Below are 12,300 nucleotides of genomic sequence, written 5' to 3'. Positions count from 1 at the left end.
CAGAATATCGACAGGTCGGGTATGTTTAATATTCTCTCAACTTCACCTGCCTTTGCAGACATTTTGGAGGGGTGATTTTTGGTGAAGACCTTTATCAGTATATATTGTGGTTCAAACACTAAATTTTAAAATTGGGCATGTTATTTTAGTGTAGAAAAGAACAGTAAAACACCCTTGGAATATTAGAATGAATCAGGTATATTAGGCTCACATTAGAGAACCTCATCAGAGGAGCCTGGGGGAGTGTATAGCTCCCCAGGAGATGCTGGGGATAGTTTCCTGTTGTATAAAAACGGCTTTGTTTGCCCTGAAGTACAGGCCGCCGAACTGCTCAGTTCTGTCTGCATCTGTACGTCTATCCTGCTCAGCACAAGAGATTCTCTTGCTCTCCAAAGCTCTTTATTCTATGTAGACTCTGAATTGCATGCTTTTTTGCCTGGTTTGTTGGACTGTTTCTTTTAATTATTTCAACTCTCTCCTGGGCCTTAAACTTTCCTAGTCCATTGACTTCTCTCCGCTTTAAATCCTAGGCCAGTGGTTTGCCTCCCCCATCTTAAGAACAAACTCCTTTAAATTAGAGAATAACATTATCAATCCCATGGTTATTATGAGGATTCAATGAGCTGATATTATTTATAATATTCTTAGAATGCCTAGCACATGATATAAATGTTTGCTATTTAGATAAAATAAACCTATTCCAGATGTTTTCAAATGTTATCAGATATTTTCCACTGTCTTACCTATAGTCACACATTAAAAAGATATGTATATAAAATTAAAGTTTGATAATACTTAACATATTTTTAATATGTAATTTTTTAATACTTATATATTTTTGTCTCCTAGAGCTGCTTACCATCCAGAGTTTCCAACAGTCCTGACAGCTTTAGAAATAGATAATGCAGTGGTTGCAAACAGCCTGATTGACATGAGAAGCATAGAGACAGTGCTTCTGATCAAAGTAAGATAAGATGCTTGCTGAATTTTATATACTCTTAAATTTCCAAAACTGAAGTTGGCTATATAAATTCTTTTCCCCTTCTATATTATGGAGTTGTTAATATGTCTTACTGCTGTACTTTTACCTTATAGGAAACTACAGCATAATACAGAGCTGGTTGGTGTATGTGTTTTCTGCCTGAGGGAACTTTATATTTTTGGCTGTTCCTCAGTAAATATTTCACAAATACCTATTATTTTGGTGAATGATGCTATAATTTTTTTGTTATTCATTCTTTCTTGATTGGCTGCCAAATCCATTTTTTATTTACCCTTATAGATAAGTGTATTATTATTATTCTATTTTTAAGCAAATACTCTACTTGATATTTTATGAGTTCTTTATCTTAAAACTTTAAAAGTACTGTAAAATAATCAGTATTTACTCTTTATCTATGTATATTTATGTACTTGTTGGATTAGATCATCACTGGCATAAATTTGCTGAGAAGGAACTAGGAAATTCAAAACAGAGATCTAATCAAAACAGTTTGTTTTTCTCAATAACAAACTGAGAAGTAAATGTATCAGTAATTTAAATATATATACAGTGTATGTGTTACAGGGTCATATTGTAATTATTTGTGGGCTTTGCTCACTCATATTTTAGAAGGATCCTTGAAGGGAAATAATGAAGTCCTCTTGTCTGTCCCCAGAGGTTGGCTAGGCCTCCATTAAGCCTGATGCCCATTTTACTTCTAGGGCTTATTTTTCCCCCATGTAATTCAGTATACTCATCTTTTATTGCAATTTGCTGTTCATTCACATTTTTCTTTTCAGGCTGTTAAAGTCATTTAGAAAAAGTAAGATTTGTATGAACTCTAAGTAAACATTTTCGTGTGAAAATGTACTTAAAATTTTAATTTTAATAGATAGCAGCATTAGAACTTAAAATCAGTTTGTCATAAAATCTTGCTTACTATGTTGTTCTAAAGACTGTCAGTAGTTTTAATTCTTTGAATCATGAGAGTTGTTTTTGAAATTCTTTCATTTTTTGGAATTATTTTACTTATGTTTAAATGTTTAAATAAAAATACTTGAATCTTAAAATAATGATAGGTAACATTTTGAGATTGTGTATCAGAAATGCTATGGCATAACTTCAAAAATTTATTTCTCCCCCCTCTATTTTTTTAGAATAATTCTGTAGCTCGTGCAGTAATGCAGTCCCAAAAGCCACCCAAGAATTGTAGAGAAGCTTTTACTGCTGATGGTGATCAAGTCTTTGCAGGACGTTACTATTCATCTGAAAATACAAGACCTAAATTTCTAAGCAAAGATGTGGATTCTGAGATAAGGTTAGTGTCAATGTAGAGTTACTGTGGTATTGCTACTGCTTCCTATAGGGTTTCGTTCCCTTCATGTTACTCTATTAGTAAGTTATTTCAAGGAAAGATTGTGAGTAATCTCTTCGGGCTTAAAAGATCATTTAGCTGGGTGTAGAATTCTAGGTTGATGGTTATTTCCCATCATCACTTTGACAATAGTATTCTGTGCTAAGAACACAAAGTGTGTTCCCTTGACCAGCTCATCTGCACATTCTGAACTCAGAATGTACATCAGCTACATCACTATCCCATCATTTAGTTCTGACTTTGCTCAGTGAGAGTAGAGGTGTGCTGGTTTACATTCTGGCTCAAGTTCCATAGTCCGTCTCTGACTGTATCTTGAGTTGCACTGTTCTAAAAAGATCAGTTGGCACAATTAGAGCACACATCTAGGAAAATAGAGCTGCCAGAGGAGACAATGCGAGAAGTTGAACAAAAAACTAGTAAGTGTATTTAATGAGATTCACAAGCATTGCAGAAAGGAATTTTGGTACCAAAAAACATGATTTTCTAACCAAACGAATTCAACTGACAAATTAATGGGTTGAAACTAAATTAGTGACCTGCAAGACCTTCAGTAGAAGAACTTAGAACTTAAGTAAAATAAATATCTACGAAAATTGAGTAAAAGTGAAAGTATTCTAAATGACTTACGTATGTAAGAGAAATGAGAGTTTTATTGAAATATCTCTCTTGTTTTCAAATAAGATTAGTCATTTTTATGTGACTTTGAGAGCAGCATAAAGAACAGTAGCCATGATGGTTATCAGAAAGTTTGGTAAAACTTATTTAGCAACAGAAAAAAGTTGAATGACCAGCAACTTGGTGTCATGGCACGAAGCACACATTTTACATTGACACTGAGTTTTAGAGGATAAATGTGTGAATGTGCTATGTAAAAGTGACCTGTAAAGTGATAAGGTTTTGTCCATTGTGCCATGACGTTTAAATCCAGCTTTCCTAATTCTTAACGGGGTAAGACTAAATTATATGGTATTCAAGCAGACATGAGTACAAATGTATAAAAATATCATGGTGGTATTACTCTATGTTGCTTACACTTCCCTTTCAACAAAAATTGCCTTGTGTATTTGTGTCCCGAGTCTTAAAAAAAGGAAGTACGGCACTATTGGAAGAGATTGTAAATATAGCCCAGTAGCAAGTTGGCATCTCTGATTCCAGCGTTTTAGTAATAAGGGTTTCAAGTTGATACTAGCTTCATTTTTTAGGTAACAGTATTTGTATTAATGTGTAGGGGACACATCTTTTGTTTTAAAAGCCAGATGAACACTGGTTTTTAAAAAATTGTTTCCCACATTGATAAACTTTATTAATTATAAATATAGTGTTCTGGGTATTATGTTAATTCGAGTCAGTCAGACAGAGAAAGACAAATACTGTATGATTTCATTTATATGTGGAACCTAAAAAACAAAACAAATGAATAAATACAATAAAACAGAAACCGACTCATAGATATGGAGAACAATCTGGTGGATGAACAGTCTCTCTCCAGAGGGGAGAGCGATGATGGGATGGCTGAAAGAGATGAGGGGGATTAAAAGGTACAGACTTCCAGTTGGAAAATAAGTAAATCATAGAGATGTAATGTACAGTGTAGGGAATATAATTAATATTAATTGTTATTAATATTTTAATGACTTTGGTGACTGGTGGCTGCTAGATTTATTGTGGTGGTTGCCTCATAATGTATATAAATTTTGAATCACTATGTTGTACATCTGAAACTAATGTAATATTGTATGTAAACTACACCTCAATTAAAAAAAGAGAGAGAAAAAGGCTAATAGCTAAAAAAGCCAAGTCTGAAAGAATGTAGGAAGGAGATGAAGGCACTGAAGGGAATAAAATTCCTGGATTTTCTGGAAAAACTAAAAATAAATTTTAAAAAATGAAAGAAAAGAAAGAGAATATACCAATTTTTAATGATACTTAGATGACTTTTGTGTCATCTGTTTTGACCTGAACCAGTGTGATAGTTGCCTGATATTTGGAAGTTTAGAAAAATTCACTAGTGTTTTTTAAATATAAAAAGGTATAAATTGGGAAACAAAAGCTCATAATCCTGTTTCTCCATAGTCCTTGTTGACATTTAAAAAAATAATTAAAAGGAATATATGCATATGGTGAGAAAGTTCAAACAGTGTAGAAAAGTATACAGAATGAACTGTTCTCATTGCTTTTTTGTTGTCGTTAAAGATTTATTTATTTGAGAGAGAGTTAGTGAGAGAGGGCACAGGCGGGGAGGAGAGGGAGAAGCAGGCTTTCCGCTGAGCAGGGAGCCCTAGGTGGGGCTCCATCCCAGGACCCTGGGATCATGACCTGAGCCACCCAGGCACACCCTCATCCCTCTTTCAAAAGTAAATAGTTGAGCAGTTTCTTATACGTGTTCCTAGTTTCTATCCTTGTACCGTACAGTGACTTTTTAAATTGAGATATAATTCACATACTATAAAATTCACTCTATTTTAAAGCATACAATTTAGAGATTTTTATTATATTCACAGGGTTGTGCAACCATCACGGTTAGCTAATTCCTGAACATTTTTATCACACCAGAAGAAAAACCCATACCCATTAGCCGTTACTTCCGCAATCCCCAACTCCTGGCAACCACTAATCCTTTTATGGATTTGTCTTTATGGATTAGTCTATTCTGGATGTTTCATATAAATGGAAACAAATGATATGCAACCTTTTGTGCCTGGCTTCTTCCACTTACATGTAAAGTTCATCCGTACTGTGCTATGTATAAGTATGCATATGCTTTCTCTATCTTGCTTTTTTTCTGTCAGTGTTATATCTTGGCAGTCGTACCATGTCAGCACATTTAGAACTACCTCTCAGTATGGCTTATCAATACGCTGCTACCAGTGTCTTGTTGACGGACCTAGCAGTTGTTTACCATTTCCTCTTATAACAGTGCTGCAGAGCAAACACACATATGTGGATCTCGGCAGAGTTTTGAAAGTGTGTACATAGCTTAAATTCTTAATAGTAGAAATGCTAAATAAAAGGATATATGAATTTTTAAGTTATTTAATAGCTGTTGCCAAATGACTATAACTGATATATTAATATATAATTTATGGTTCAATTTTAAATATTTAATAATATTAAGCAATTACTAATATTTTTAATATGTGTAATATTAAATGAGCTTTAATATTTATTAAAATAGATAATTTAACATTTTTATTTTATTTTTGAATAAGTTGGCCATTTAACAGTGATTTCTAAATGACTCCAGAAAGATCCCTCGATTTCCCCTCATACTGCAAATATATGAAGGGTGCTTCTCTACACCCTCTTCAACTCAGCACTGACAGATCTCTATTGATGAAAAACGGCCCTGGAATTTAAGTGAAAAGATTATAATATATTTTCACAAAATTCACAAAAAATTTCATAACGAACAGAATGACTTCTTAATAGGCAAAGGGTTTTAAGTTCTCACTACAGGTACTGACTTGGTTTGATTATCCCAGTGTGGTTTCCCATGATGAAAGTACACATAAAGTGCAAGAAAAATGTCTAAGGTAGCTCTTGGAATAATTCCAGTGCAGTTACTGCTTACATACAAGATCAGAAAAAAAAAGTTTACCTGTGGATTTTTGAATTGCCAAAATACTGTAACATATTTAATGTAATTTTCCAAAGTGTGTTTTTCAAATTTATTCTTTCATTTGTTCTTTAAAACAGATAATGAATGAGTACTTAATGTACCAGGCCCTGATCTGGGCACAAGACACAGCACAAAATAAAGTGCAAAATATTCCTCATCCCAGAGCTTGTATTAAGAAGGTGGACATAGACTATAGATGAATACTAACTAGGTCAAGTGCTGTGGAGACAAACATAGCACACTAAGGGCTGGAGACTGGGGAGAGTACTACTTGAACAGGTGGTCAGGAGACTGTGTTCATCCCACGCAAACAATGCACACATGCTTAGCTCAGTTGTACCTGTTTCATTAGGTAGCAAAGGTTCTTGCTCCGTGTAAAAATTAATTAAAAACTAAGGAGGAACACTATATGAAAGTGTGTAACAGGGGCGCCTGGGTGCCTCAGTCAGTTAAGCATCTGCCTTTGGCTCAGATCTCAGGGTCCTGGGATCGAGCCCCACTTTGGGCTCCCTGCTCAGCAGGGAGCAGAGGGAGAAGCAGGCTTGTGCTCTCTGCCGCTATCTCTGTCTCTCTCTCAAATAAATAAATAAAATTTAAAAAAAAGAAAGTGTATAACAGAATTCGTCCTACCCAGCGAAAAGGAAGTTGTACAATTTAGTAGTTTTGTTTATATAGATTATGTTGATTGCTTATGTTTATTCTAAGTATTCAGGAAATAGTATAACAGAATATTGTCTGTGCTTAGTTCACTGGTTTTTATTTTTGGTTTGGGCTCTGGGTTTCAAAGTTTGTTTACTTGGTAAATATTTTATTGTTTTTAGTGCAATTGCATTCATTTGTTAATAAAGGTATAGATTTATAGTCATTCAAATATTTCTTACTAAATCTTGAGGAGCCATCTTAAGTTTTTATATTTGTCCCTATTTTTACCAGAAATACCACAACTATTTTCCTCCTTTCCTCATGTTTATCATTCATTCAGCTGACATTTTTGAGTCTTTTTCTAATTTTGAGGATTCTGGCAAGGTAGCACAGTTACAGTATTTCATCAAATTTAAGCTGCTCTGTTATTAAAAAAGAAAAAATGTTGCTAATTGAACCATGAACTGGAACATGATTTCAATTAAAATGTGGAAAAATATGCATCTTACTGAAATATGGCACAGAGAAAAGTTTTTAACTGCAAAGGTGGTTCTCTCCCACCAGGCACATGATTTTGGGAGACAGGTGCTTGGATCAGTGAGGCAGGAAGAGGTGACTTCTGAAGACAGTGACTCCTGTCACAGAGACCCTTTATGGCTTTGGCATCTGCTGGCTTTTTCTTCCATCCCTTTTCTGTCCCCCACTCCATGCCTTCCACTCCTGCAGTTACCCAGCGACAGCACATGTTGTGCTGTCGGGTTTTTCTGTTTAACTTCTCTGTGCTTCGGTGTCTGTCTTTCCATGTCCTGTAGTTGATCCAGCTGAGGGAACCTTTAGAGAATACAGTTCGGTTGTCATTTGCCCCACGCTCACTTGTTATGTTCCCATAGTTCTGTAGGATATAAAGTATCCTGTTCACATTTTAACGTTACGGCTTATTTCCTGGGTTTTTTTCCTGTTTGTTTGATTCTTTCATGTCTTTTTTTTTTTTAAGGTATTATTTAATGCTGGTGAGGCTTTGTAGAAACTATACTATTTTTTTTAAAGATTTTATTTATTTGACAGAGAGAGAGACAGCAAGAGAGGGAACACAAGCAGGGGGAGTGGGGGAGGGAGAAGCAGGCTTCCCTCCGAGCAGGGAGCCCGATGCGGGGCTCGATCCCAGGACCCTGGGACCATGACCCGAGCTGAAGGCAGACGCTCAACGACTGAGCCACCCTGTCTTAATTCTGTTTCCACCCCTGCCTATCACTGTGCATGATGCCTGCCACACAGAAATCATAAATATTGGGGCGCCTGGGTGGCTCAGTCATTGGGCATCTGCCTTTGGCTCGGGTCATGTTCTCAGGGTCCTGGGACCGAGCCCCGCATCTGGCTCCCTGCTCGGCGGGAAGCCTGCTTCTCCCTCCCCCACTCCCCCTGCTTGTGTTCCCTCTCGCTGTGTCTCTGTCAAATAAATAAATAAAATCTTTAAAAAAAAAAAGAAATCGTAAATATTTCTTAATGAAATGCATAAAATATGACTCCAGTTTTGATGTATTCTGAAATCTCCATATTTTCATGTTATTGATAACTTGGTAGGAATATAGAACTGGTCTAACTAAATAGAGTTTTGCAAATAAACTATCACAATTAAATAAGCTCTTCTTTGTAAAGACCTAAAATATTGTAATTTTCAGAAATAGATTTAAGGTGTTTTTTTATCCTCTCCTCTCTGTCCAGTGACTTGGAGAATGAAGTTGAAAATAAGAAGGCCCAGATATTAAATCTTCAGCAACATTTGTCTGCCCTTGAAAAGGATATTAAGCGTAATGAAGAGTTTCTTAGAAGGCGCCAAATACATTATAGAGAGTTAAAGGTAAAAAAAAAAAAAAGAAAAAGTCCCTTTGTTTTTCTCAACTTACCTACTTCCAAGTTATTTTTAAGATCCTACCATTCATGTAGTTTTAGAGGAGCAGTTCTCAAGTATTTTGGCCTCCAGACCCTCTGTAGTCTTAGAAGAGCTTTCATTTAGGGGCGCCTGGGTGGCTCAGTCGTTAAGCATCTGCCTTCGGCTCAGGTCATCGTCCTGGGGTCCTGGGATCCAGCCCCGCATCGGGCTCCCTGCTCAGCCGGGAGCCTGCTTCTCCCTCTCCCTCTCCCGCTCCCCCTCCCGCTGCTTGTGTTCCCTCTCTAGCTGTCTCTCTCTCTGTGTCAAAAAGATAAATAAAATCTTAAAAAAAAAAAAAGCTTTCATTTATGTGGCTTTTACCTAATTACTAAGAATTAAGGGGCGCCTGAGTGGCTCAATTGGTTAAGTGGCTGCCTTTGGCTCATCAGTCATGATCTCAGGGTCCTGGGATCAAGCCCTGCATTGAAGTTTCCCAACTCAGTAGGGAGTCTGCTTCTCCCTCTGCCCTTCACCCCACTCATGCTCACGTGCGCTCTCTCACTCTTTCTCTCTCTCAAATAAATAAATCTTTTAAAAGATTGAAACAAACTTTAAGAATAATTATTGGTTCACTTAACAAAAACTCATGTGTTAACAAAAATAACATTTTTATGGAAAATAGCTATATTTTTCCAAAACCAAAAATATTTTGTGAGAAAATTGACATTTTTATATTTTTATAAATAGTAAAAAGGTTGCATAATGTCTTAGTGTTTTTATGAAAATAGTTTTGACCTCATGACCCCTTGAAAGAGTCTCAGAAGCACCTGGGGGGGCAGGTGCTGCTTGGGTCATACTTTGTGAAGCACTGCATTGGAGTAATCTTGCCATAACCTCAATCTGAGTGTTTCAGAAAAGGATTTTCTCGATGGATTCAACATTGTCATCATTTTAAATGCTAAGATGGAGTTCTTCCATCTTTTTTTCCCTGGGAGTGGATTAGAAATAAGGGTGATCACGGCAGACTTTATATACAACTTCCTTTTGTTCATTTAATGCTAATGTGGTCTCTTTCTTTAGCTACAGAACCCTCTGTAACAAAAGCAGAGTAAGGACTTTGTGGATTAATATATCCTCTCTGGGGTTTTGTTAGGTTTTTAATTTTATTTATTTATTTATTTTTAAAAGATTTTCTTTTTTTAACTAATCTCTACACCCAATGTGGGGCTCAAACTCACAATCCTGAGATCAAGAGTCACATGCTCTACTGACTGAGCCAGCCAGGCACCCCCTTAATTTATTTTATGTTACTAAAATTGAAATACTTTTCTTACAGGTAAAAATAACAGAAAGTACTTCTGAAATTCGGGAACTTGAGAATATAGAAGAACACCAGTCTGTAGATATTGCAACGTTGGTAAGATTCTTTTCCTCAGTTTAAATGTAATGTTAAGGGACAAAGCAGTCATTTAGGTTAATAGCATCTACTCAGCCTTTTTTAAATCCTTTTAATTGGAGCTACTTTTTATGGTTGCTGTCTTCATTTGCAAATAAGGTAGAAACTACCTACCTGGCTTATGGCATTCAGGTTCCTTAATGTTTTGTATATGTAACGTGCATGCATAATAATTAATTTTGTCTTCTACTCCATGTAATAAAAAAAGCTTAAACAGTGTGCTTCTAACAAGTGGCCTTTCAAACCAAACTGCCTAGCATAGTATATTTCACAGTTAATCAGTATAAATATTAATGGATATCTTTTAGGCAGTTGTAGCTGGTCTCTGCATTGTTGGGGTTTTTTTTCCCCAAGAAACTGGTTTGCATTTTAATTTATCACACATTTGTTATTTTTTTTTCAAGGAACTGTTTTGTTTTTTTTTCAAGGAACTGTTTATTACATTCAGCTTAACTTCTCTGAGTTACAGTAAGCACTGCATTAGATAGATTGGGGTCTGGTTAAAATGAGTAAGTATTAAGTATCCACTCTGCACCAGGCACCATATTAAGTGCTGGGGATGTCACAGTGAGCAAGATAGATGAAGTCTATTGGAGCTTTACGTGAATGAGAATTTGTCTTCATTTTTTATTAGTAGTCTTGTTCTTCACTGTTTATTTTTCTGCCTTAATTCCATAGATTTCTTAAAGGTATGGATTATGTCTTGGTCATTTTTGTTTACTCAGCATCTAACATATTGGCTGGCACTAGTTAAGTACACTGCATTTTGAAAGAAAAGAGTAACTAGGTAAAATAAAAGTTCTTCCATTTGATTATGACCTCAAGCACAGTACAGTCTAACGTGTCTCCCAAATGTCAGTCTTTTTGTTGAATCTTTTTCTTCTACTTCCTGATTTACCACTAAGAGTATGAAAATATGCCAGTGTTCTTTGTATTTGTCTTTCATCAGATTGCCTGGAATCTGTAGTGTCTCCTCTCTCATAATTTCACACTGTTTTTCTATTTCATAACTTAAGTGTTTTAATTAACTCCATATGCTCTGTAAATGTAACCAGGAAGACGAAGCCCAAGAAAATAAAATCAAAATGAAAATGGTTGAGAAAAATATGGAACAACAAAAAGAAAATATGGAACATCTTAAAAGTCTGAAAATAGAAGCAGAAAACAAGTATGATTCAATTAAACAGAAAATTAATCAGCTCTCAGACCTAGCAGAACCACTTAAGGTATATGTTATTGTTATTCTGTTATATGTGTATTTTATGTTTCAGTTGTGTATCCATGCTGTACTTGCTAGATATTTCTCTAATAGAATCTATGGTCAAATGTAAATATAACCACAAAAAATGGGATATAAACCAAATTTTCATCAGTAGGTCAATTAGAATTAAACACTTCTGTTCATGTCTTTAGGACCATAAATTGCCAAATTGTTTCCCCCAGAAGATTACAGCTTTTGTTCCCTCTTTATTTTGTGATTTTCTTCTTCTTTTTTTTAGAACTAGAAGCAGGGATATTTTCTTGTCCGTCTGTTCTGTTTCTGTGCTCACCTATTCTGTTGTCCCTCCCTGCTTTCCTTCAGTAATTCAGGGATTAGTTATATAGAAATAGAGTTATATATTAGATATAAAAGCCAACTTGAAATAAAGTACCACTGAATTCTTATTTATTGATATATCTCTGTTAATGTTCCAGCCTGAATTAAACTGGCTTTTTTTTTTAACACATGCTTTTTGAAAACAAATTTAGAAAATAAAATTATTTAACAATTAAATGGTGTACATTTCCCTGTGTTGCTTATTAGCTTAGTTATCAATAACTTATCATCATTTTTATGCATAGTTCAATTATTAGAGCTTTAAATTTTATTTATAAGACTTGGAGAAGAATGAATAGTATATTTTAAGACTCTAAGAGGGGTATGTTGATGATATGATTTCAACATACCCTCCCTTTTTATTTTTTTCAGGAAAACTACCCCCTTTGAATCAAAATGGATTTAAGTATTTTAATAGCTTAAAAGAATTGTGCCTATAACTTTTACTGTACTTGTTTCCATAGAAAATTTTAGAAAACCTAACTTACAGAGTTGGGAGAATATGAAAGGAGGGTGCCAGACGTCCTGCCTGGAAAAACAGGTTGCTGTGGTCTCTGTGGAGCCACTGTCCGGGGCTGGGCTCCCACCTGACGTTATAACCCAGGGCAGCTGAACTCTTTTCTCTTTGCGATAAGAATAAAAAATGGGAAAACCGACAGATAAGTTATATGATCAAGAAGAATATAAAGTTTATTTTTTTAAAGATTTTATTTATTTATTTGACAGAGAGAGAGAGATAGACCACACGAGCGGGGGAGG

The 12,300-nt window shown here is 35.3% G+C and overlaps 1 protein-coding gene across 3 annotated transcripts in view; it reads left to right on the top strand.

Moving 5' to 3' along the window:
• The window catches only part of SMC6 (structural maintenance of chromosomes 6), a 118,653-nt gene that overhangs the window by 78,458 nt on the left and 27,895 nt on the right, over positions 1-12,300 (top strand). For all 3 annotated transcript variants that reach the window (XM_027622758.2, XM_027622757.2, XM_027622756.2), the window contains exons 16-20: positions 850-964; positions 2,140-2,300; positions 8,341-8,476; positions 9,825-9,905; positions 11,000-11,170. In XM_027622758.2, coding sequence (XP_027478559.1) covers positions 850-964; positions 2,140-2,300; positions 8,341-8,476; positions 9,825-9,905; positions 11,000-11,170 — 664 coding nt within the window. The remainder of the gene's footprint in view (positions 1-849; positions 965-2,139; positions 2,301-8,340; positions 8,477-9,824; positions 9,906-10,999; positions 11,171-12,300) is intronic.

The sequence above is a fragment of the Zalophus californianus genome, chromosome 8, assembly GCF_009762305.2.
Source record: "Zalophus californianus isolate mZalCal1 chromosome 8, mZalCal1.pri.v2, whole genome shotgun sequence".
NCBI classification, from domain to species: Eukaryota; Metazoa; Chordata; class Mammalia; order Carnivora; family Otariidae; genus Zalophus; species Zalophus californianus.
The sequence above is the reverse complement of the archived record's forward strand: the minus strand, read 5'-3'. Positions and strand labels throughout refer to the sequence as shown.